Below are 26,960 nucleotides of genomic sequence, written 5' to 3'. Positions count from 1 at the left end.
GCCAAACCATCCCTATAGTGTATCTCATCCTCATGATCATTTTCAATGCATGGAAATGTTAATAATCATCACAAATTCTTGCCAAAAAAGTTAATTTCATCCATGCCATGAAACTGTTGAGAGACAATGAAAACATGCATCCATCCCTCATTAATTTAATTATAGAAATTGATATGTCCCAAAAAAAGTTTCACTCAAAAGAAACCCCACTATGTTCTAAATACAATCTATGTTTACCTAAATGTGATTAAGTTCATTAGGGTTTAATGTTAGATAGTTCTCCTCATACAAATGAATCATGCTTATCAGTATTGTCTATACTTAAATAACTTCTTATTTAAGTTTAATATAAAATGGATCTACTTATATAAATAAATTATATATTTATTTTATAAATATAAATACTTGGTAATTGATACATGACACATTTATTTAACATATTTTAGACCAAAGAAAGTCACTCATTTCCTTTGCTAAAAAAAAAAAATCTCGGAAAATGTGACTAAATGGATAAGCTCAGGTGTTTATATCTATCTTAGCTGGAATCATGAAACCTAAACCTTATATATAGATGGAAGCCTACACCTTCCAACTCTATTATATATACACTAAAAGGGGGTTGGACGAATCAAAGCGTAACGTAAATATATGGATCAAATCTTCGCTCCACCTCACCGACTATGATGGTTCCTCTCATTAAATGAATTACAGATTAATTTATTCTATTGGTATAAACACAAGATACTTTTTATTTAACAGATGTGCAAGTCAAGGAACATCATGCATTGGGACCTCCATAATATAGAAACCTCCCACGGTTCATCCATTCCAAGGATTGTATAGTTGGTAACCTTTTCTTTATGGGAGGAGCCTCTCCATGATTCCAGCCACGCTGTCGGAGCCAACCTCTGCAGCGCGCATATGAATTCATTAAGGCTATCGATTAGGCACTTGAATCTCCACATGCTTCCTATTGGTGGTTCCCCATGTGGGCATAGGTAGTCGAGGCTACCAAAAAAATAAAACCCATCACTCTGGCCACCCCTTCGCTATGACTAGCTCGCTCAGTGCTTCATCCCTCGCTATGCATCCCACCCCTATGTCACGAAGGCAGGCAGATATTGCCCGCCAAGTCTCGTGCATATAGGAGAACTACCATGAAATAGGCAGGGAAAATTGCTAGCATGCCACTGATAGCCCCGCTTCTTTCTTAGGTTCTGCTTGGGCCTTCTTTGTTTTAGAACCATGCAGGGCAGATTCCTAGCGTGCCACTTATAGCCCCACTTTTTTCCTTGGCTCTGCTTGAGCCTTCTTTCATTTAGAACCAAGCATGGCAGATTGCTAGCCTACCACGGATAGTTCTGCTTTTTCCTTGGTTCTGCCTTCTTTCCTTTAGAACCAAGCCAAGCTAGGCTCACTTGGCCTGCCACTGATAGTCCCACTTTTTGAACCAACTATACTAGGATATCTAAACCAGGAGCAAAGTTTGGGAACAGGAGACCGATAAAGACACTGGGATAAGGCTATCGTAATCGACAGACTCGACTAAAACAGCAGAGGTATTGCCTCATTATAGCAGGGAAAAAGTTGGCCTCAGAGTTTTCCCGAGAACCATTTTCCTTAATGATAGACTGTAGATTTTGGGGCTCGTAGACATATGATAAAGCACCCACTAACCTCCTACTCCTAGAACCTAGGCAGAGTGAAGGAGATTTTCTATTGGGATTAAGAATCTCCTCAATAGGATCTTAACCGCCCACCCCTTCTAAGGCCAAGAACAGTAAGGACGAACACGACCTTTTGGGTAACCCTTTTTCTTTGACGTCCCGTGCCTCGTTCTCTCGAATGCCTCGGCCCGTCAAATATTTCTCGAACGACAACCATCATTTAATGCTTCTGAGCATACATTATGTTTCAATTTAACATATATAATAAAACTGATTCATCAACTTAGTAAACCGATTGTAATTATAGCGAATTTTGTAAATAGACTTCTAATTTTAAATACAGAAGTTAAATTGGAACAATTTTTTTCTTTAAATTTTTCAAATGAAGAGGAAGAAATGTAACCTTCCATAAATAACTATGATTTGTCCATTCATAAAATCAGTTGCATGAACAACAAATTTCAATCAATTTCATGAAGAATAAATTTCAATTTCTTCATTGAAAATTTTGTGGTTCTTTTTGTTAAAATAGAAATGAGAATTTCGTACCTGTGCTACCTTGAGGTGAGAAAGATTTTGGAATTCCTCTTATCTCTGTCCTATTTCGATCCAGATTTTCATGACCTAGAAATCATGAACCCTTAACATTTAGAATTAAGTAAAAATTTATTTGAGACACTATCAATAAGCGCGGCATGATTTCTATTACCTTGACACGACATCGATCTAGTGCGCATTTCCAGCCGTAATGATCATCATGGAAAAAATACAGTACACTGCCAAAACACAAAACCTATAGTTCAACAAGCAAAACTAAAAGCCAGACGTTACAAATCAATTCCAGAAAAAAAATACATGACATACATGCAGGCGCGTGAAACAGAAACATATCATACAGGCACGTATTTGAAATATAAAGAAATTCCAAGTAGAGGAGAAAGATCAATCCAATACCGACAATTGAAATATAAAGAAATTCCAATGACAGTAGAATGATCAATCCAATAGCAGTCTATGAGAAGAGGAACATACAGATTTTAAATCAACGGAGCTATGAGTTGGCCTGGCTGAATGAAGGACAGTTGGAGGAAGCGGGGCTGGGTGTGTTTCCAGAGAAATTTAAATGAAATGTAGCCACAGCCTTCTAGAATAGGTGTTTTTTTAAAGAATTTTAAATCAGCCGAGCTGTGAGTAGGCTTGGCTGAACATCATTAACATCATAGGGCGACGCAGATATACCTCTGGACATATCCACCAACTTGCTATGAATATCTCAGATTTAGCTTCTTCAATAAACCACTGAACTTCACTGCCATCAGCAGTCAAACCTCTTGGTGGGGCAAAGGATCCAAAACGATGAGGATGACACTATCCTTCAGGAGGCCGTAGCCCTGCATCATTAATTGCTGCCACCCAATCACGAGCTTTACCAGATCCCTTTGTCCTTATCTTCACAGTCCTGTTACCACACATTACTGTATATCCAAAACGCAAAGGATTGCGTTCCTTGGTCAGCTTTGCTAGAAGTATCTGGCCATCTCCGTTTCCATCCGAAGGAGAAAGAACGTCAAAGATAATAATATCCAAAAGAGTGGCATCAAAGGGATCTGCCAAAAATGCCAGGAACCCAGGTTTCAGCACAGCCCATACCTTCTGCCAGTTTTCATTGCAACAACAGCAGAGCCACCAGCAATTGTTACATTTTGTTGACTCCTCTTCCGTGGGGATCTTTGGAAGATGCCTAACCATGACAAACTCCTCTTTAAACTTAGGCCCATACTCCAGCATAAAAGAAAGTTTGGAAACCTCTAAGAACTTGCAAACCTGCTTTTACTTGGATGGGTTTCCTCTTGGTATGAGGATACCAGTTCATCATGTTCATCTTCTTGGTATGAGGATACCAGTTCTTCATCATGTTCATCTTCATCGTGCCCTTCCTCTACTCCAGCTGTGTGCTCTCCAATACCGATACTCTGGAGCCACTCTTTAAATTTTAAGTATGAACATTCTGCAGGTGGGCTGTAGGATACTTCAACAGGAGGTTTGCCATAAGTGTTGCCGAAATCATGTTTCAGGACAAGAATAGAGCAAGAATTGTTGGCAGGATAGTTTATAGGCCTGCTGACTTCAATGTATTCTTCTGGAGAATCATTGAATTTGTGGTTCAGGAGATGTAGATCAACGCTATCTTTTCCATCGCTGAATGGAGATTGAAACAGCAGAAGAAGTATCAGACTAAAGCTGATGCCATTCTTTAACCACTCTGGAGCCACTCTTTAACCTGCTCCTGCTTCTCATGCAGCTCCTCAATACTGCCAATTTAGTCGATTCCAGTTTGATTTGCCACAAGAAATTGTCCAGCAGATGAAAATGCCCACAAAACATATGAGAGCCCTCTTCTAGACTCCAACTTATACAACAAATCAACAACAGCCTACGGGACTCCCTGCAAAATCCATATAACATAGAGAAGTCAATTAAAAATTCCTGCTCACTCTGTTAAATCAGGATATACAATTAGTTCTACTGAAATCTTCTTAACGACACTGACATCGAAAAACATCTTTTAATAAAAGCATACCTTAAATTTCAAAATAAAAGTGGCATACCTTCATCACAAAAAGGGAACATGCCTCCTTCCCATGCATCCTCATCGTGGTCCACTTTCTCCAGATCCCCCTCCTTGCTCTGACGTTCAATGTTACAAGCATCTCCAGCAGCCTCAATCCCATCTTGCGGCAGAATTCCTTCAAGATGGCCACTCACTGCAAGATCCGCACAGCGTGTATGGTCTTCAACCAAGTGCTGGATATTGCCAGTACCAACTCTGCTCCATCCAGGAATATCCATTGGCGATGGTCCTGTGCTTAAATGCTTTTCTGCTTGACAAGTAGACTTCCCATTGAAATCCTGATTATTTACCTTTAAGTTCTTTAAGGATGACTCTAGTGGTGCTACTGCTGCATTCTGAGATAATGTTGGCCTCAGGGTAGAGTTACCATAGGTGGCTGAAGAATCAAAATAAAACACACCCTCCAATTGTTCCTGAGAATCTTCATAACCCTGATGACAGCCATTTGCAACCATTGACGGTGTCCCAGAAAAATGACCAAGAAAACTGCAGCTACTACTGCTGCTTGAACGTTGTATTTGTACGCAATTCAGATTCATACCAATAACTCCATCTTGTGTGTATTCATCTTTAAGTTGATGGATGTGCATAGCTTTCGCACTTGGAATGCTTCCAGGAAAAGGAGCTCTTGCCTCTTGGACTTCTTTAAAATCCTGAAGATGATCAAATACAGGCACCAAATCTTGTGTCCTCACTTCAACAATACGAGTTGGAATTCTTTCAAATTCAATTTCCCCAGATGATGTATCTTTATTTGAATGTTCCGTGTTCATACCATCAGGCATCGTAACTTGGAAATCTATATTTTGGGGGTAAACTTTGTGACGAGGAGCAAGTGATGTGTGATGGGACAAATTATTCTGGTGTGAGCATGGACGGCGCTGCAATGAGATTATCCAGGGAGAGACCTACACTTGCAACTGCCCACCTGGATTTATTGGAGAGCATTGTGAACACAGTGGAGCTCCGTGTGGAAATATGTTTTGCTTTCACCAAGCAGAATGTATAAAAGAAGACAGCCTGTGTGATTGCCCTCCCAATTGGCGAGGAAATGCTAATTGCTCTTTGCCAACTAAAATTGACGTCCTTAATAACACAGCACCAAGCACCGAGGCAATGGAATACACAGATGGAGGAAATGAGTGGCTTGTTCCATTTGTCTCTGTAGTAATTGCAGTGGGAGCTATAGGCATTGCAGTTTCTTTGGGGAAAAAGTTGTTCAAGAAGGGAGGAGCAAGGCCCATGAAGTTCCAGCAACTAAGTCATGTACAAGTGCAAGGATTTTCAGATGATGACGATGATCCACTCGCGCATGAACCTCTTGCTAGGGGCAATGGGACTCATTAGTTTACAGACAAGTCACAGATTGCATGTCCTGTCCATTTATATGGGATAAAAATTATAGGAATTTGCCAAAAACACTCACAGAATTTGCCATCTCGGATTTTGCCCATATTGGGGTCCTTGCACATACATCTGCACTTCAGCATTTGAAAGATACCAGCGGCGCTTCTCTTCAGAGACGGTTGCCCGGGGCAATTCCTCGAAAATCCGCTCGCCTTCGTGACGGTTGGAGGAAGCGGGGTTGGAGGACGCGGTGCTGGGTGCTTTGATTTTTCAAATAAATTTAAATGTAGAAGAAAACGGAACAATTATGTTTAATTAGGTAACGTTTGAAGATACAACAATCCAATAGCGCACACAGCAATATCGACTTAAGTCTTTAATTTATTCCATTCCAATGTCTTTACAAGAATGCTACATACATTAACAACCAGATTAAATATATCTCCCCGAAATTAGATTAAATACTCCAGCAATGAAATATTCTAAGATCATAACCAAAAAAATAGAGTTACCCTTCTACATAGGCTTCATTGTCGACTAGCGCAAACATGAAAATCAATGACCCTAATAACGTAAAATATTTTTGACAATACATCTGCGTTGTTGTGTAGGGTTTCTATGTTTGCGAATATAAGTCTGTATCTACATATTTCTCAACGAATAACTTCTGCCTCTGCTTCAATTTTGACTCTGGCAATAATTTTTTAGATGTCTATATCTATGGAACGAGCTGCAATAGCGAAAATCGCTCGCCTTCGTGACGGTTGGAGGACGCGGTGCTGGGTGCTTTGATTTTTGAAATAAATTTAAATGTAGCCACAACCTTTTCCAAGATGGGGGTGTTAATTATGGTTATTAAGATGATGAGATGGGGCGATGGCAGGCGGGGCGGTCACATGGCCCTCTGCAACCATCCCAAGATCATCATGAATGACATTCATGGCATCTCGCAGGCGGCATTTAATGCCTACTCAAGTCGAGGCAAGGCCATTACTTGCATAACCATGGAGCCGGAGAACATTCCTGTCATTCTGCCCATGTTTCACTGTGCATGCCCTCCGCAGGCGGGAGAGCCGACTGAACAAACCAGCACTGAGCGCAGATGCTGGATTGTGAGTTGTATTGATTTGCGTAATGGCTTCCACCATTCCCATACAAACCTCTGCAATTCGGCTCACGTCCTCCAGCGCTCAGTAACTTCTGCGCAGAGCTCTTCTGTCAATTCCTCTTTTGCTCCTCCTGACTCTTTACCTGTTCCCATTTCCACCATGGTCCGCCACCGAATGCGTAGCCGACGCGGTGGCACGCGAGCCGGAAGTTCTCGCTCCCCTGCTTTGCATAGCCATAACTCTGCTTCCCTTGCCTCCTCTGCCGAAAATCCCCACCAGCACAGTGTTGCAAGTCAATGTCCGAATACCAGGAGTGGCAGAGGCAGAGCCGGCCTCCACAGCTCAAGACGCGAAACGGCGGTTGTTCCACTGCAACCTTTCCTCTGCCTCCGCATCCGGTAACGCAGTTTCGGTTCCGTAGCTCTTTGAATTGCCTGGTTATTGTAGCCACTGTCTCCATCTCCATCACAGAAGAGACTAAGCAGCACATTCCCATAACCATTTCCACGGAGGAGACGCACAGAGCTGGCCCAAGCAGGGACAGGGGCAACAATGACGAATAGGAAGGTGATGGAGGTCGGAACAGAAGGCATGGTAAAGCCATTGCTCGCAGTTCGCATGTTGAGATGGGCATTCAAAGTGACACACGGGCCGTGGAGAGCCATCTGGCTGACATGTCGAGCCCGCAGGTTGAGGCAGGAAGCAGGGAGGAAGGCCATCAAGCGGTGCGACGTGGCGAGTCAGACAACCCGGATGACTGGGCGTGTCCAATTGTGGAGGAACCTGCTCCGGAAGACTTTGCGACGCGTGTCACGTCTGCCAGGTGGCATTTCTTTTAGTTCTTGGTCTAGTTTTGTCCAGTGTTATGTGTCCTCAGGATAATCTGTTGGTTGGTTGGTCCAGTCAGGATAAACTATTGTTTTTTGGGTGGTTTTTGATGTTGGTTTTGATCGGTTGGTCTCGTCAGGGAAACTGTGGGTTAAATTTGGTTGTATTTTGGACATATTTTCCTCTGAACTGGTTTCCCCTTTGTTGGGGCAGTCTCAGACAACTTTCATGGCTGCGTGTTGATTGAAGCCGGGTCCCTTTACGGCCAAGAAACACTGTAACTACTTTTTGTATCATATTAATAGATTAACCTTACTTAAAAAAAAAAATAATAATAATAATAATATTTGATAATAATAATTATAATAATAATATTTTGATATTAATATTAAATTTTAAAAAATATATATATTAGGAGTAGTCTACCTAGGCGGTAGAATGGCCCGTTTTCCGTCACCGGCCGGAAAATCGTCCGGCTCCGGCCACCGGGAATGTCTCCGCCCTCCGCCACCCTCCCCTATCTCCGCCACCCTCCTTCTCCGCTTCTAGGTAGACTACTCCTCAGTCAATCAGCTGACATCGCCGGGACCCCTCTCCGTTACCGTCCGCTTAGCTCGCCTCCGTTACCGTCCGCCGCCTGCATTAATGTTATCGCGCTCAATTTCAATTTTGAACTACCGCCACACCCTCCCTCCCCTGCTTGCAACACCTAACAACCTGCATCTCAACATCCCCTGCTTCCACGCGCACACAGAACCACAGAAATCCCCAATTCACCGCACTTAGCATTTGCGGTGATCATCCTCAACTGTGGTCGAGCACCCTGTCCACCACCGAGCATCGACACAGCGAACTCTGCATCTTCAAGAATAGTGCGCTTTTCGGATGACCGGAATCTCCGAAAAGTGGCACTATAGCCTATTCCGTTTTCACTAGCAGAAGCAGCAAGGTGGTCAGTTTTCCACTACAGTACTGCAACTTCCTCATTTTTCCCACCTCCTCAAGCTTATCCTTCTGACTTCAGTTCCCATCCTGTGAATCCACCATCCAAACAGCTCGATGACGACAACCAAATTAGCCCAAGCATTGTTCTGATAATTATAATCCTGACAGTACATTTTTTCTCGCTTTAGTCTTCACGTTTTAATCAGATACTTGGCAAGAGCTCCCAATAGAGACTCCAACAGCTCAAGGGGCATAGGTGCAATCGAAGGGCAACTGCAGCAGCTGTTTCATCTCCATGACGCAGGGGTTGACCAGGCATTCATTGATGCATTACCAGTCTTTCTATACAAGGCTGTCAAGGGACTCAAAGAAGGTTCGGATTGTGCAATTTGTCTGCATGAGTTTCAAGCAGAATATAAGATACGTTTGCTTCCCAAGTGCAGCCATGCTTTTCATTTAGAATGCATTGAGACCTGGTTGTTATCTCATTCCACTTGCCCATTGTGTAGAGAAAGTCTGCTGCAGTATTTCTCAAATCTCCCCACTGCAGGTCCAGGCTTGAGATTTGAGTCAGGGGATGAAAATAGAGACAGAGAAGCTGAGGAACAATCCCATTTGCAGGACCATTTGGCGTTTTGTGGAGATATACAACAAGTGGGGATTAACCAGTTTCAATCTCAGGCCCCTCAAGGCCCAGAAGAGCCATGTAATCTTCAGGTGCAGGATAACAACGAAAGGGGGAAGGTTATGGTAATGCCTATAAAACTTGGCAAATTTAGGAATACCGTAGATAGTAGAAAGAGTGAAACAGGAAATGTTCGAGGAAGTAGCAGGGACGTTCGGAGATGATACGTAGTCATAGCGGTTGCCCCTTGTAGAAGGCAAACGGCCATTAGACTACTATTGACACCAGGGCATAGACATGCTTTCTCAGAATGCATACCACAATATGCAGAAATGAGCCACAACCAACTGACTCCTTCCCCGGACTTTGTCTCTGAGAGCAGAACATTAATCAAGGTCAATCAGTCGCATACATGGAGAGATGGAGATGCATTTGTGGATATAGATCTGGAAAGTGAGGGTCACAGGACGACTGAGGTAAACGAGAGAAACGTTGAGATCAGCAACAGTAACAGGTGGCGTAAAATGAATACAGGGGAACAACCAGGATCACTGGAGAAGTTGGGTCGTTCGAGGAGAGCTTTCTCTTTCAGATTAGGTGTATTAGGTGATGTCAAACCTAGGCAACCGGGGCCAATAGACGCTCAATGTCTGAGACAGAAGTATTTGCAGGATGGAAGGATGATGCCGGTCTTATAAGGGAGGCCAAGGCCAAGGCCAACTTGAATGTGTGTGAAGTTGTGAACCAATACCTGATAGGGAGAATTCCAGTACAGATTATACAACAAGCACCAGCGAGGTCACTGCATCTTTTGGGATGAGGACTATCAATTGGTTAGTGGGTAGACAAAAACGAGCAGTTCCTCCATCTGCATCTGCAACATGGTATGTGGCAGAACAAAAGTGATTTGTATTAAAAACGAACATGTTTTGTGATTTTACTTTTTATCACCAAAAAAAGTTTCCATTCCTGCAACTGTCTCTCTTCTTGAAAGCCTTACTCTCTGTCAAAGCACTATTTATTACATATACTGTACATCAAATTTTCTATTCCAGTTATCTGAAAAATATTAAATATCTTTGTAGCTAATGATTTTAAGAAATTTGTTATATTGCCTTGAAGCACTATTTTTTAAATATATCAATGTATCATACATCAAATTTTCTATTCCAGTTAGCTGAAAAATATTAAATATGTTTGTATGTAATGCTTTAACAATTTTGTTATATTGCTACTACTCACAGTAGTTTAATTTCGATAATCTTTTCATGCTTTGAGGGAATGTTGTTGGCTTGCTTTCATCTCAGAGAGGTCATGGAAATTTCAGGCCTAGAACATGTCATTTTGCTCTGCTTAATATTTTTCTTCTTGTTAGATCTTATTAGTTGTTTCTTTCTTAAATATTCAGTTTATATCACATATCACATTTTGTGAAGACGATGTAAGGTTTAAAATCCGATTGTTATGCAATTCACCTGATGTAGACCCCTATAGAGGTTGAGTTTTTCACTGAATATGGTGAAGAAAATCACTACAAGATTCAGGAGGTTATAGGAAAAGGAAGCTATGGTGTTGTATGCTCTGTAATTGATACTCACATTGGGGAGAAAGTTGCAATCAAGAAAATAAATGACATCTTTGAACATATTTCTGATGCAACCCGGATTTTACTTGACATTAAGCTTTTGAGGCTGTTGCGACATTATGATATTGTTGAAATCAAACACATTATGTTAAGGTGGGAATCCAAAGACATTTACGTGGTATTTGAACATATGGAATTAGATCTACACCGGGTTTTTAAGGCAAATGATGACTCGATGCCGGAACATTATAAATTTTCCTTGTACCAACTTCTACGAGCTCTGAAGTACATACATACTCGTAGCTTTCTTTTGCTAATATTCTTATTTCTAAATAAGTTTAAACTTGGGAAAGGGTTTATGCATTCTCATTGCTGACTATATTTACGTGAGTAGGCAATATTCAGTTACTGTTCTATTAAAATTGTGATTGTTGCTTTTATGCCACAGGGCTTTTGTCTAATTTTCAGCTAGTCTCACTGTTTTTTAATGAATACTTACGGTATGAAAATTAATATGTATATATAACTTATTTCCGTTTTGCCTTCCTTTAGTTTACAATTTTGTTATATTGCGTTGACTTAGATACTAAGTAGTCAGCCATATCATAGCTATTGTTGATTATTGAAGTGTATGCTTTGGTTGTTTAAAACATCTGAAAGTTATCCTCTTGTTTACTGCATGTAAAATTTGTTTACAGCAGGCTGAGGGCATACAAAAACATATATAGTGAGTAACAACCAAAATCCAATTTTCATAACCGTGGTCATTTATTTTTATGCGGTTTTGTACATTATAACAAATCTGCAAGTAAATGATATTAGTTTTTGAATTTAAATGTATGTTACTGTTTGAATTAAAATGAAGCAGGTTGTTTTTCATCATATTAGTGTAAAAAATGATTTTGTAGGGTCGTTTTAAATGAATTTAAATGAATTTGGTAAAAAAGTTGAATGTTGATAAGTCAAGCTATTAAGTTTAGAAGGAGAAATATTTGTTCAATTTATATATGGAAACAAACAAATATTGTATCTCAATATAAGAGTTGGTCTAGTGATAGATTAAAAATGAGATGTCAAAGAAGACGATTTGTTAGATAAACTATTAGTCATTCATGTTTGGGTAAAGAAAAGGTAATAAACAAGTTGTGGCAAAAATAAAGATGAAACATTGTCATATGTATGAGCAAGTAAGATAGAAGCAATTAGTTTAGCATGAAGATTTGAGTTGCTTATGAAACTTGTTGAGTTTGCCAAAACAAAAATGTAGTTATATTAAAGATGTTTTAGAGCATCACCAAAAAGGAGTGTATTGTAGGTTGATAGAACTCTGAGACAAAGCACATCAAAGCTATAAATGTAGATGCGAATTTTTGTAATTCTTTGTCTCAAAGATCCTATAAAATACACAAGATCACTCTTGTTGCTACAACACGTCTTGGGCGTTCTCTTATTGTTGTTCTCAAGTTGTTCCTATTGACTTTAGGCAACAACTCTTTAAGGCTAAATTCATAATGACTTGAAATCTCTTTTTGAAGGAGTCACAATTCTTCTTTGATTTCCCTTTTCAACATCTTTGAATTCCTTTGTTCTAAAAGACAATACACCATTTCCCAAGTCCAAATAATGCAAAATGCTTGCCAGTTTATGTTTCAAGAGTTGTAGCACATGACAGAGTACAAAAAATATTACATGTATTGAGGACTCTACACAGATCACACTTGAAAAGAGGTGGCCAATTTGATCTCTAGAAACCAAATCAGTAATCCATGCATCAAGTAGGGGGCAAGGGGTGTAATACCTAGTTCCACACTCAATCGATCTCCACTTGTATTGATGCTTTGGGCAAGCAAGGATGTAGGGGTGCGCTCTAGGCAAGCAGTGTGTTGCAGGGCATTCCGGTGGAGTTAGTATTGAACGCGGGATGCAGGGGAATTGAATTCAAATTGAGCGTGACCCGAAGTTGGTGAGTTAATGGTGCGGCAATGAGTTAGGAGCATCGACGAGTTAATGCATGCAACTAGACGGTAATGGAGCAGGCGACAGATGGTAACAGAGAGGGGTTCGTCAATGTTAGCGAACTGACTGACAATGTGAACTTGGTGTTGGAATAGTGCACTTTTCGAATGACCAGAATCTCCGAAAAGTCACACTACAACCTACTCCTAATATTATGTACAGATATCAAGTTACAGTGTTTGATGGTAAAACGGTTAATTACCACGTAGTTTGTTTTTAGTTTAATCTTTATTTCATTATATAGTTTGTTTGTACTTTAATATTTATTTCATTATATAGAAGATATTATAAGTTTGAGTTGTGAAATATAATTATTTTGAATTATAAATTTGATTAATCGCTATGAAATTCTCTAAAGTTCACTGAACCTCAAAATTGTTCTTAAATTCACCAAATATCAACCATGATACAAATTATATATGTAATTTCCAAATACTCTCATCTCAAAATGGACTCTGTTTTTATGTTAATGCTAATCTATATTTGACATTAAATACGGTATTGACTTTTTACAGCGTCACTCGTTCATGCAATTAGTGTATCATGTAGGCTCATAAAGCACATTTGGAGCACTTACTGAATAATTGGTTGTCTTTCAAGAGATGTAAGCAATTATCAACATTCTTTTTGTGATTCCCTTGCTTTCTATAAGATAAATATATCAACAAATAAGACCAGCACAAAATTGCATTGGAAGGATTTAAAAATATTTTTCACGAGGCTTTGGAAAGTGTATGGAGCATTACAAAGACCTAAATGCATCACTAGAAACTTATAATGACTTCTATGTGTTCTGAAAGATGTATTTAGGATGTCTACCTCTCATCTTGATTTGGTGCTATACTAAACGTAGATCAAGCTAGGTGAAAAACTTTGCTCCATGAGGTTCATTAAGGAGATTATCAATAACTAGAATGGGAAATTTGTCCTTGATTTTCAACTTAATGAGATCCCTAAAATTAGGGCACATGTGCCAAGTTCCTTCCTTCTTTAACACCATGATTACTGATGATGAGTAACGGATTGTACTGGGACATATGACGGTTGCCTCCAGTAGTTCTTGAATAATATTTTCTATTTCATTCTTTTTTGCAAAACGATGTCGATAAGAACATACATTTGGTGGTTGACTTCCTAGAATCAAGGGAATTCTGTGGTCATGCTCTCCTCAAGAAAGGGTTAAACCCTCTATTTTCTCAAAGACTTGATGATTTTTTTCAAGGATCAATTGCAAATCTAGGTGGATTATTTTGTCATATTATTCGTGACTTGTATGGGATTAAATTGGGCACTAATTCATGAGTGGAATTTATTTAACAATATATCTATACAATGGGAGTTGGATATTTCAGCGAAGCCTGCCTAAAGCCCTTGAAGGGTGTGTGCATGTCCCTCTTTAGTGATGCTAATATAGAGTTCTTTGAAATCCATTGTGATTGGTCCCAACATGCATAGTCATTCTGCCCCCAATACTCTATAACAACCACCCATGTCAATGGAAAATAGATTGGTTTTGAGTTAATAATCTTCGAACTAGATTTTGAAGTTTCAACATATTCCCCCACATTTTATCGTACCTCCATTGGAAAATCATGACTTGAAAGTTTTGCACTAGGTGTACAAAACAACGGACTTTTTTCGTGACTCTCTTGTGAATGGAATTGTGAATACTTACAAAAGGACTATAACTCTCTGATGCTTGATGTGTCCTATGACTTTTGATGTTTGTGAAGTTCAAATATCTAATAATGTAGGAAAGGATATTACAGGTTCTTTAGGAGATAATGATGGTTCAATATTTACCTAATTCTAAGTGTTGGTGTCTTCAATTTGTAATATCAGTATCTCTTAAATGGTTATGTTTTCCATCAAGGCCTAAGTAATCATATCAATTTGAAAAAAATTATGTTATTTACACCTATGACCTAGAGCATATTTTTCATCACAATTGTAGTAGAGTCCACATCTTTTACAATATGTCATTTTTGTTGGAGACAAAATTTGTACCTTAAAGAGATGAATAAGGGTTTTGCATGGTGTATTACCTTGGGAAGGACAAGTGCAAGGAATGAAGATTGGTTTTCTTATTTGCACATTAATCACCATTTTGGCTTCTAGGTCCCTCTTGGGTGCTTCTAACCATATAGTAAGTTGTTGCATTCTAACTTGCACTCGAATCTCCTCCTAAGACCACTAGTGAACAATCTTTATTGAAGGCACTTGGTAAGTTATTGCTACTTGCTCAAAGGTTGTTGCAGATTTAATGGTTGATCTAGTTTTTTGTAACTCGCTAAGTCATGCCAAACAATGAGTATCCCTCTAGAAATGTGCATAAAAAACTTTAACAACTTGACTGTAGGAAATGTAGCCAAAATAGGTTTTTTCATGCCATTCCTACTATTAGAATTATTCATCAAAATATAGGACCTCCACACTAAGTTTCATCATGTCATCAACAATACCCCAGAGGACGTAGTAATGTTCCATTTGAATAACCCATATTGATGAGTAAAAACTGTCAAATTTGTTTAGGTCCACCTTCGGAGAACGATGGCATATGTTATTATCCATTTATTTATTGTTGTGTAGACCTGACAAGTATTGCGTGGCTAAATAGACCTAAGTTAGAAGTTTCTTCTTCGCGTGGCTCAATTTGTTGCACAATCATATGGTTTTCCCTTGGTATGATTTTAGCTCTAATATTATATTTCACAACTACTCAATCATAATTTTTCAAAGTTGTCAAATCTCTCATTTAACTTCATATTGGACTTCTCTTCGAACCCATTTATGTTGTCTTGTCATTGTTTAAGATGACCTTCTGTTGATTCCAACTTATTTGTAGCAAATAAGGTTTCCATGTTGTCTAAAGAAGTACAAAGATGTTTATAGGCAATCTCCTTCATTGGTGATTTCGCTAAAATAAATTATTGGATGCTAAGAATAAGGGACTGTTAAGTGTTATGACTTTCTAATATAAGTGTGGGGTCCAACAATATTACTTAACCTAATATCTCAAGGAACAAGCTAAGGAGTCTCAAGTGTGCCCTTATTCATACTACTCGACTACCCAAGCACTAAAGAGTGGTCTCCTTGAATGTTGGTTCCTGATGTACTACAACAACAAGATATGCAATTGCCTTTTCTAGAGTTGGTTTCAAATATCCCAGGGGACTTTCCATATACCCTAAGGTATGTGGAAGTGATATTCAATATACTTCTATTATCTAATGCGGTACTGCTCAAAGGAATACCACCAAAGGTTATAGAGGTTTCCAACAAGGTGAACCCATGTGTATTTCCAATGTGTATTCTTCCCCAACCACAATTTTACCCATTGAATGATAGATCATTGTGTTATTTAAAGAGGTTAGAATACACATCTAAAAAAGAAAAAAAAATTGAGCTTGATAACCTCAGGAAAAATATCTTAATATCACCAAAAATAACTTGTGCAAAGTAAGATTTAAAGCTAAAAATGTAAAATAATTGCAACTTTCACTATATTTCTTAAATTAGTTATTATGACCCAAATATGAAATGTCAGAGCTTTGATAGATCTAATGACACTAGTTTCACTAAAATATGTGTTCTCTATCAAATCACACTAATTTGATTGAAATATGTGCTCTCTACAAAAAAAATATCCAATTTGTAAAATACAACCTTCACAAAAAAAGAAGAAGAAGAAGTAAAAAGTGTTAAAAAATTTATCAATTTTAAATTATGAATAACTTCACTTCTTGAACTCCATTTTAGATGATTTGTCAATAAGAATTTGATTCTTAGTTTATATTTTTTAAATTATACACAAAAAGTTTAAAAATTTGACCTAAATGTTGTAATCCTCCTTTTTTCCATAAAAAATCAACAAAAATAAAATGAAATCTTCCACTTTCTACGCAATAATTCTTTCACTTCATGTTGAAGAAAGAGCTTTGCTACAATTTGTAATGTAATTCACATGAAATATAGTGCAAAACCAATGAACATATTAAAAGAAAGAGAGAGAGAGAGAGAGAGAGAGCCCCAAAAAGAAAAATCTCTTTGATAATAAAAATTACAAATCTATGTTCACTTGCTTCTTCAAGAGGGTAACCTTCAAAAGCAATTCTCAAAAAAACATTACACAACCTTCTATTCCATATATATATAAACGAACCCACTTATATTGAGAGCCTACTAATTGATTTGGATCTTATTAACGAAGAGGACCATACCATTTTTACAATGAGTGGCTATTAACTAACTATTTAATAGGCCTCACACACACACACATATATATGTGTGTGTGTGTGTGTGTGTGGACCCACTTATAATGAGAATCTGCTAATTAATTTGGAGCTTATTAACTAAGAGGACCATACGATTTTTACGAGTGACTATTAACTAATTATTCAATAGGCCACAAACATTTTATTTTTTTACCATGGTGAATTGGTAACTTGTTCGAATAATGTAGGCGAGGCCCAAGATCAAACCTAGTGATTGCCACTATAACACCAAGAGTATATCCAACGACCCGTAAGACAAATATACCAAGAATTAATGACTTAGCAAGAGTCAAGACTCCATAACGGTTTGGGAGCTACTCCTTGGGCCTTATCACAAGGGGCTAAAGATGTTCCCCAATGGGATTTGGAACCAAGTGGAGGAGATAACATCCCATTGGGCCAACCACTTGGTCATCTCACGAGGAGACTAATAAGCCACATACATTAATAATGTATCAAAGTGAAGGGGTTAGGATAGGACTCTGTCATTCTTTATATGAATAAGTGCCTCCTTCAATACTCATATCTCGATTAGTGCCAGTATCCTAAGTGTTGGAAAATGTAACTAGTTTTTGTATTCATAATTGTCAATGTACTCAAGTCATTATGTATATCTTACGTTACAAGAAAAAAAGGAAAGAAAAATATAATTTCAAGCATGGGTTTTATGCTCCATTTTGTTGGTCAAAATAGGTCAAGCATGTTCTTAATGCTTCTAGGGTTTGTCATGTCAAAAGATTATTTTTCTTGAGTCAAGAGAGTCCTTTTCAATTATATAAGACCCGATTGGGAAAGTTGTAACATGTAAAATTTAATGATTTTGAGTCTAAAAAGTCCCATGATCCTCCAAGCACAAGTCAGCCCTAGTCAAGGACAAGTTGGCCTAGAGAGGCTCATTCTACCTCTTGGAAAGGCTATATATAGAAGGAACTTCAACCTCATTTGACACTCACACATTCAAGTTTGATCTGCAATAGAAGGAGGATGAAACAAGAGCAAAGAGACAAGGAGAGAAGGAGAAAAGCAAAGCGAAGGAAGAAGACTTTGATTTTGGTCTCTCTCTCACATGTGCAAATTAGGGTTTCTGTTATGCTGTAGGAAGGCCAAAAATTGCAGGCCGAAATTCTGAACTTACTGCAGATCCGAATTTCTAAGATAGAGGGCTGAAATCTGTGATTGGAACATGTTTAAAGAGAGTTGACTCTTGTTGACTCGACGCTGATTTTTGTCATCTTGGAAAGGCTTTGTTAGAGGGTTGACTTGGTGCTTGTAGGAGGACTCGATCTTGGGTTTGGGTCTTGGTTTTCTCATTTGAAGCAGATTCTATAAGGAGAGGAGATTTTTTTGGATTTTTCCCTTGGAGGGGTTTTTCCCTAGCTTGGAGCCTAATACTTGTGTTTATTATCTTTATTGTTTTCATTCTTGATAATTGTTTGATGAAAAGATCTAATAAAGAAACATAAGAAGATAACTAAAGTTCACAAGCAATTATTAAGGTTAAGGAGAATTTGAATTAATAGTTGCTCTACTACATTCTCCAACTCTAAGCACATGTTGGGTCACTAGGCCCCATTAATGAATGTGACAATGTCACTAGTCTCAAACCTCCTGACTACTTTCTCAGTACCTTCAAAACTTTAGTATTGGAATGCACTAAAGAAAGTAGCCCTTTGACACCTTGTTTCTCGGTTACAATTGAAACTTTCTATCCAAAAACCAAAATATTACCCCTTCAAAAATTTCTTCAGATAATTTTCCAACTATACTTCTAATACATCTTCAAAATAATTTACCAGTTATATTATTCTCTATTTAAATTATAAGATTAAAAAAAACAAAACTAAGATTCTTCCCTCAAAAAATAATCCTCTTCACCTATGTTAATTGATTTATACAACTAAAAAAATATAAAATATAAATTTTATTGGAAAAAATATCTCAAGATACCAAAATTATATATAAATCCTCGTCATATAATATACATCATCAATGTTTGAGTACAAACTTATTTATTTGCCAGATTTTACATCTAAATTCTCTTTAATTTGGTTGATTTACATGTTATATCTCATAGTTTGGCTTGTACATGTATTTTAGGGTGAGGGATTTTTTTTTTTGTTTTGGTATTGAATTCCTAAATTGTGAGATGATAATATAGATACTTTGTTTCAATACATACTTTGATTAATGTTACCAAATAGATTGAGGTGTTTTATTAAGTTTGTATTATAAAATAAAATTTAATTTGAAAAAAAGATTTGTTCAAATTTGTCTAGTTTTTGTAAAATTTATGAAGAAATTTTGGATATTTTTTTGTTCGTTGCAAAATAGAATTTAGTCTTACAAGTTACAGTCATTAAATAAAAGATAAGACATGTCACTTTTGAGGAAGTTTTAAAATTATTGGAATTTTAAGATTAGGAATCATTACACCTTTTTTATCTTTGTGGCATTCTATTTAATTATGGGCTTCCATAGCATAATTCCACATGGAGGCTTTGATCACCCAAAGCTTGTTCACCATTTTAGACTCTTCTAAAGTTATACTCTTTTAAATTTGGAAGAATTGCAAGAGAGCCAAGCAAGCATGTTCATCTTATATGTATGGATCTTAAAAAACAAGGTTATTTTAAAAAACACAACAATTAATATTGGTATTTAAACTCCTGCAATTATGGCTCTTCAATATGAAACAAAAAAGAAAAGAAAAGAAAAGTCGAACACATTTCCGTTATAGTATTATCGAGTGGGTTTCTTTGATGGTACAACTCAAGAAAAAAGATATAGGGTTGGCGGTCTTCTCAAACTAGCAGGAAACAAGTCTTACCAATATAGAATTAGTATTAGAAAAAAGTACAAATTCAAAAGTCTAAATGATTGCTTGCTAGGCATTTATGTATCTTGCAAACTTAAAAAAATATAAGATGTTTTCAAATTGTTAGTGATTCCAAATGTGCGATAGATTGTTTCACAAGTACAACTCAGTTTGAGGTCTTCAATTTGGATTGTCCTACCAATATAGAATTAGTATTGAAAAAAAGTACAAAGTCAAAAGTCTAAATGATTGCTTGCTAGGCATTTATGTATCTTGCCAACTTAAAAAAAAATAAGACGTTTTCAAATTCTTAGTGATTCCAAATGTACGATAGATTGATTTGCAGGTACAACTCAGTTTGAGGTCTTCAATTTGGATTACTGTAAATCAAGGATTCTAGAGATGAAGGAAAGTTTCAGGATTATTAGTTTTCATCATATTCATTGTAAATTGAACACAACATTGGACTCTTTATCTAAAAGGGCATTGTACTTGGTCACATGTTATCTATTTTATGAAGAATTTTATAGCTACATTTTTTAAAATGCAAGCACAATTGGCCACCTCTTTTCAAGTGTGATCTGTGTAGAGTCCTCAATACATGTAATATTTTTTGTACTCTGTCATGTGCTACAACTCTTGAAACATAAACTGGCAAGCATTTTGCATTATTTGGACTTGGGAAATGGTGTATTGTCTTTTAGAACAAAGGAATTCAAAGATGTTGAAAAGGGAAATCAAAGAAGAATTGTGACTCCTTCAAAAAGAGATTTCAAGTCATTATGAATTTAGCCTTAAAGAGTTGTTGCCTAAAGTCAATAGGAACAACTTGAGAACAACAATAAGAGAACGCCCAAGACGTGTTGTAGCAACAAGAGTGATCTTGTGTATTTTATAGGATCTTTGAGACAAAGAATTACAAAAATTCGCATCTACATTTATAGCTTTGATGTGCTTTGTCTCAGAGTTCTATCAACCTACAATACACTCCTTTTTGGTGATGCTCTAAAACATCTTTAATATAACTACATTTTTGTTTTGGCAAACTCAACAAGTTTCATAAGCAACTCAAATCTTCATACTAAACTAATTGCTTCTATCTTACTTGCTCATACATATGACAATGTTTCATCTTTATTTTTGCCACAACTTGTTTATTACCTTTTCTTTACCCAAACATGAATGACTAATAGTTTATCTAACAAATCGTCTTCTTTGACATCTCATTTTTAATCTATCACTAGACCAACTCTTATATTGAGATACAATATTTGTTTGTTTCCATATATAAATTGAACAAATATTTCTCCTTCTAAACTTAATAGCTTGACTTATCAACATTCAACTTTTTTACCAAATTCATTTAAATTCATTTAAAACGACCCTACAAAATCATTTTTTACACTAATATGATGAAAAACAACCTGCTTCATTTTAATTCAAACAGTAACATACATTTAAATTCAAAAACTAATATCATTTACTTGCAGATTTGTTATAATGTACAAAACCGCATAAAAATAAATGACCACGGTTATGAAAATTGGATTTTGGTTGTTACTCACTATATATGTTTTTGTATGCCCTCAGCCTGCTGTAAACAAATTTTACATGCAGTAAACAAGAGGATAACTTTCAGATGTTTTAAACAACCAAAGCATACACTTCAATAATCAACAATAGCTATGATATGGCTGACTACTTAGTATCTAAGTCAACGCAATATAACAAAATTGTAAACTAAAGGAAGGCAAAACGGAAATAAGTTATATATACATATTAATTTTCATACCGTAAGTATTCATTAAAAAACAGTGAGACTAGCTGAAAATTAGACAAAAGCCCTGTGGCATAAAAGCAACAATCACAATTTTAATAGAACAGTAACTGAATATTGCCTACTCACGTAAATATAGTCAGCAATGAGAATGCATAAACCCTTTCCCAAGTTTAAACTTATTTAGAAATAAGAATATTAGCAAAAGAAAGCTACGAGTATGTATGTACTTCAGAGCTCGTAGAAGTTGGTACAAGGAAAATTTATAATGTTCCGGCATCGAGTCATCATTTGCCTTAAAAACCCGGTGTAGATCTAATTCCATATGTTCAAATACCACGTAAATGTCTTTGGATTCCCACCTTAACATAATGTGTTTGATTTCAACAATATCATAATGTCGCAACAGCCTCAAAAGCTTAATGTCAAGTAAAATCCGGGTTGCATCAGAAATATGTTCAAAGATGTCATTTATTTTCTTGATTGCAACTTTCTCCCCAATGTGAGTATCAATTACAGAGCATACAACACCATAGCTTCCTTTTCCTATAACCTCCTGAATCTTGTAGTGATTTTCTTCACCATATTCAGTGAAAAACTCAACCTCTATAGGGGTCTACATCAGGTGAATTGCATAACAATCGGATTTTAAACCTTACATCGTCTTCACAAAATGTGATATGTGATATAAACTGAATATTTAAGAAAGAAACAACTAATAAGATCTAACAAGAAGAAAAATATTAAGCAGAGCAAAATGACATGTTCTAGGCCTGAAATTTCCATGACCTCTCTGAGATGAAAGCAAGCCAACAACATTCCCTCAAAGCATGAAAAGATTATCGAAATTAAACTACTGTGAGTAGTAGCAATATAACAAAATTGTTAAAGCATTACATACAAACATATTTAATATTTTTCAGCTAACTGGAATAGAAAATTTGATGTATGATACATTGATATATTTAAAAAATAGTGCTTCAAGGCAATATAACAAATTTCTTAAAATCATTAGCTACAAAGATATTTAATATTTTTCAGATAACTGGAATAGAAAATTTGATGTACAGTATATGTAATAAATAGTGCTTTGACAGAGAGTAAGGCTTTCAAGAAGAGAGACAGTTGCAGGAATGGAAACTTTTTTTGGTGATAAAAAGTAAAATCACAAAACATGTTCGTTTTTAATACAAATCACTTTTGTTCTGCCACATACCATGTTGCAGATGCAGATGGAGGAACTGCTCGTTTTTGTCTACCCACTAACCAATTGATAGTCCTCATCCCAAAAGATGCAGTGACCTCGCTGGTGCTTGTTGTATAATCTGTACTGGAATTCTCCCTATCAGGTATTGGTTCACAACTTCACACACATTCAAGTTGGCCTTGGCCTTGGCCTCCCTTATAAGACCGGCATCATCCTTCCATCCTGCAAATACTTCTGTCTCAGACATTGAGCGTCTATTGGCCCCGGTTGCCTAGGTTTGACATCACCTAATACACCTAATCTGAAAGAGAAAGCTCTCCTCGAACGACCCAACTTCTCCAGTGATCCTGGTTGTTCCCCTGTATTCATTTTACGCCACCTGTTACTGTTGCTGATCTCAACGTTTCTCTCGTTTACCTCAGTCGTCCTGTGACCCTCACTTTCCAGATCTATATCCACAAATGCATCTCCATCTCTCCATGTATGCGACTGATTGACCTTGATTAATGTTCTGCTCTCAGAGACAAAGTCCGGGGAAGGAGTCAGTTGGTTGTGGCTCATTTCTGCATATTGTGGTATGCATTCTGAGAAAGCATGTCTATGCCCTGGTGTCAATAGTAGTCTAATGGCCGTTTGCCTTCTACAAGGGGCAACCGCTATGACTACGTATCATCTCCGAACGTCCCTGCTACTTCCTCGAACATTTCCTGTTTCACTCTTTCTACTATCTACGGTATTCCTAAATTTGCCAAGTTTTATAGGCATTACCATAACCTTCCCCCTTTCGTTGTTATCCTGCACCTGAAGATTACATGGCTCTTCTGGGCCTTGAGGGGCCTGAGATTGAAACTGGTTAATCCCCACTTGTTGTATATCTCCACAAAACGCCAAATGGTCCTGCAAATGGGATTGTTCCTCAGCTTCTCTGTCTCTATTTTCATCCCCTGACTCAAATCTCAATCCTGGACCTGCAGTGGGGAGATTTGAGAAATACTGCAGCAGACTTTCTCTACACAATGGGCAAGTGGAATGAGATAACAACCAGGTCTCAATGCATTCTAAATGAAAAGCATGGCTGCACTTGGGAAGCAAACGTATCTTATATTCTGCTTGAAACTCATGCAGACAAATTGCACAATCCGAACCTTCTTTGAGTCCCTTGACAGCCTTGTATAGAAAGACTGGTAATGCATCAATGAATGCCTGGTCAACCCCTGCGTCATGGAGATGAAACAGCTGCTGCAGTTGCCCTTCGATTGCACCTATGCCCCCTGAGCTGTTGGAGTCTCTATTGGGAGCTCTTGCCAAGTATCTGATTAAAACGTGAAGACTAAAGCGAGAAAAAATGTACTGTCAGGATTATAATTATCAGAACAATGCTTGGGCTAATTTGGTTGTCGTCATCGAGCTGTTTGGATGGTGGATTCACAGGATGGGAACTGAAGTCAGAAGGATAAGCTTGAGGAGGTGGGAAAAATGAGGAAGTTGCAGTACTGTAGTGGAAAACTGACCACCTTGCTGCTTCTGCTAGTGAAAACGGAATAGGCTATAGTGCCACTTTTCGGAGATTCCGGTCATCCGAAAAGCGCACTATTCTTGAAGATGCAGAGTTCGCTGTGTCGATGCTCGGTGGTGGACAGGGTGCTCGACCACAGTTGAGGATGATCACCGGAAATGCTCAGTGCGGTGAATTGGGGATTTCTGTGGTTCTGTGTGCGCGTGGAAGCAGGGGATGTTGAGATGCAGGTTGTTAGGTGTTGCAAGCAGGGGAGGGAGGGTATGGCGGTAGTTCAAAATTGAAATTGAGCGCGATAACATTAATGCAGGCGGCGGACGGTAACGGAGGCGAGCTAAGCGGACGGTAACGGAGAGGGGTCCCGGCGATGTCAGCTGATTGACTGAGGAGTAGTCTACCTAGAAGCGGAGAAGGAGGGTGGCGGAGATAGGGGAGGGTGGCGGAGGGCGGAGACATTCCCGGTGGCCGGAGCCGGACGATTTTCCGGCCGGTGACGGAAAACGGGCCATTCTACCGCCTAGGTAGACTACTCCTATATATTATAATAATTTTAAAATTAAAATTTTAAAAAGTATCAACCATTTTACATTAAACTTTTTTTTTTGGGATTTATTTTTTAATACAAACAAAAATCATGTATTATGTTAATAATTCAACTCGAATAACAATTCAAAAATACAAAAATAACTAATAATAAAAACCATGAAAAATATTAATAATAAAAATTATAATAATTCATAATAAAAAGCACTAAAAGAAAAGAAATTGCATTTCATCACCCATACACCCTAAGCTCAAATATTCTTTTACGATTCCTGATTAATTCTCTGTATGTACACTTACAAATTGACGAACTACTTGTATAGATATTTCTCGCTAATTCTCTATAATTATCCACATGCTCACTATGTCCATAATCCACATGATCGATCCCAATTGCATAAATATTTCTCCCTAATTCACTATAATTATGCACATGCTAATTATGTCCATATTCCACATGATCGATCCCAATTCCCTAGTATGCACCAAATGACAGTGATTGATCACACGCAGGCTCCACCAAATGACAGTGATTGATCACCCCTAGGCCAGGAAAAATGTAAAGGATTAATAGAAGGAAAGTTTTAGATGAGTTGGAAGGTTGGCTATCAAAACCCCTTCACTCATGCACCAAGGACACAAAGTTTGAAAGGATTGAACATATATTTTAGACAACCCATGTCATTTTAGCTTAAGCAATGGAGAGAGCTCAAGCTCTTCACGATGATGCTCTTCAAGAATTGAGAATTTTTCAAAGAAAATTCAAATTGATGTGCTAGGGGGTAATGGAATCTACTTCAAAGTGGAACTAACTTTGAAGGGAGACCTAAAGGTGGGATAGGTAGAACCATTTGGGGAAAATACTACCAACCCCGTCATCTTAGACAAGGTAGATTGAGTAACGGACTTGTTGTTAGCTAGCATTCCCCTTACCACTACTACTGAGGAATATGGAATAATGACACTATCTCAACAAATATAGGCCATATATTCTAGTTAAGGATTTTTTTCATTTTATCTATTGTATTTTTTGTCAATATCTTAGGCATAGGTTAATAGAAAGATGCATGGACCTATTTTGGGACCTTTGTTTCTATATATTTTTGTTTAGATTATTTCCATAATGGCCAAATTGGTGAAACTCGGAGTTGTTGAGTGGTTTCTTTCCTATAGGCTATTATTCCTCACTCTAATGCTTGTACTCTATTTTTGTTTATAATGTGAATGATTAGTACATTATAGTTTAAAAATAAAAAAGACAACAAAATGATATTTATACCAAATCAAAAAAACACTAATTTTTACATTTTTTTCCTGCAAAAAGAAACTCGTTATTTCATTCATATTGAAAAGAAAATACATTTTATATATACACACAAAAAGTGTGCATTCATCAAGGATCTACCCAAATCCTTGTGTGGTTAATCATTTCATTGATTATATTACTAGTGTATATGCTTACATTCTTCCGACAAAAAAGTAAAAAATAAAAATAAATATAGTACAATTAGGGAGAATAAATAATGTATGCATCACCAGTATTCCCCTTCTTTCCCTTCTTCTTTTGGACCACGTGCCAGACCTCGAGCTTGGGATCCACTGGAAACAGGGCCAAAACACCCATCGATGACTCTGGTGGGTTTTCTTTGTCTGATTCTAATCCTTCTGACACATGGGCTTGCTTTATACCCCCTATTTCATCCTCCCTTTGATTCATTTTTTGTTCTAATTTTGTCACCTGTATCGGGATTGCGTATGTCCCACACTGATTATAAGTAGTATCAATATGATCTTGAATGCCCCCTTCCTCTTTTTCTAAATTTTCCATGATTTCTTGTTCTTCTTCCATCTCAAGAGTATATATGTTTGTAAACTACCATCCTCTTAGGTTATTTGCCTTTTTTTTGGGAGTTTTTTTATGTGTGGGCATCTGTTCTTCAAATGTCTTGTTTGGAAATAGTACCTACATTTGAAATTGTGTTCTCGTAGTCCATAAATTAGGACCACTGGATATCTTTGTGTTTCAGAATAATGTGATTTAGTAAGCCTTTTCTTAAATCAATCTCCATGCATA

General features: G+C 37.4%; 2 protein-coding genes and 3 pseudogenes across 4 annotated transcripts; 2 read left to right on the top strand and 3 right to left on the bottom strand.

The window, feature by feature from the left end:
* Positions 1-2,215: 2,215 nt before the first annotated feature.
* On the bottom strand, positions 2,216-3,514 carry LOC149157259 (phospholipase D zeta 1 pseudogene; annotated as a pseudogene). The gene is made up of 3 exons (XR_016261563.1): positions 2,700-3,514; positions 2,377-2,443; positions 2,216-2,291 (listed from the first exon to the last, which is right to left on the bottom strand). The product of XR_016261563.1 is annotated as a phospholipase D zeta 1 pseudogene (transcript).
* A 438-nt stretch (positions 3,515-3,952) lies between these two features.
* Positions 3,953-6,404, bottom strand: LOC149157257 (uncharacterized). Of its 2 annotated transcripts, none has more exons than XM_089435719.1 (2): positions 4,277-6,404; positions 3,953-4,113 (listed from the first exon to the last, which is right to left on the bottom strand). In XM_089435719.1, the coding sequence occupies exons 1-2, from the start codon at positions 5,082-5,084 to the stop codon at positions 4,091-4,093; spliced, it is 831 nt and encodes a 276-aa protein (XP_089291845.1). In that variant the 5' UTR covers positions 5,085-6,404; the 3' UTR covers positions 3,953-4,090. The 2 variants fall into 2 exon arrangements, with proteins under 2 accessions (XP_089291845.1, XP_089291846.1); XM_089435720.1 differs by having other exon boundaries at positions 3,953-4,101; positions 4,277-6,403.
* Positions 5,105-5,646, top strand: LOC149157258 (uncharacterized; annotated as a pseudogene).
* A 977-nt stretch (positions 6,405-7,381) lies between the features above and the next one.
* Positions 7,382-9,377, top strand: LOC149157256 (RING-H2 finger protein ATL13-like). The gene is made up of 2 exons (XM_089433695.1): positions 7,382-7,578; positions 8,735-9,377. The coding sequence occupies exons 1-2, from the start codon at positions 7,382-7,384 to the stop codon at positions 9,375-9,377; spliced, it is 840 nt and encodes a 279-aa protein (XP_089289821.1).
* Positions 9,378-22,526: 13,149 nt separating this feature from the next.
* Positions 22,527-26,714, bottom strand: LOC149157255 (RING-H2 finger protein ATL13-like; annotated as a pseudogene).
* Between the last annotated feature and the right edge of the window lie 246 nt (positions 26,715-26,960).

Source organism: Pinus tabuliformis, chromosome 5_2 (genome assembly GCF_031772625.1).
Source record: "Pinus tabuliformis cultivar Carrire ecotype Pingquan chromosome 5_2, CPIR1, whole genome shotgun sequence".
In the NCBI taxonomy this organism is placed as follows: Eukaryota; Viridiplantae; Streptophyta; class Pinopsida; order Pinales; family Pinaceae; genus Pinus; species Pinus tabuliformis.
The sequence above is the reverse complement of the archived record's forward strand: the minus strand, read 5'-3'. Positions and strand labels throughout refer to the sequence as shown.

What these genes read in the sequence shown, in the direction of transcription:
- LOC149157257 (XM_089435719.1), bottom strand. Translation starts at nt 5,084, where the DNA reads ATGCCTGATGGTATGAACACGGAACATTCAAATAAAGATACATCATCT. An exon ending in GTTCCCTTTTTGTGATGAAG is followed by an intron (nt 4,114 to 4,276) that starts GTATGCCACTTT and finishes TGGATTTTGCAG; the next exon opens with GGAGTCCCGTAGGCTGTTGT.
- LOC149157256 (XM_089433695.1), top strand. Translation starts at nt 7,382, where the DNA reads ATGGGCATTCAAAGTGACACACGGGCCGTGGAGAGCCATCTGGCTGAC. An exon ending in ACGCGTGTCACGTCTGCCAG is followed by an intron (nt 7,579 to 8,734) that starts GTGGCATTTCTT and finishes CGTTTTAATCAG; the next exon opens with ATACTTGGCAAGAGCTCCCA.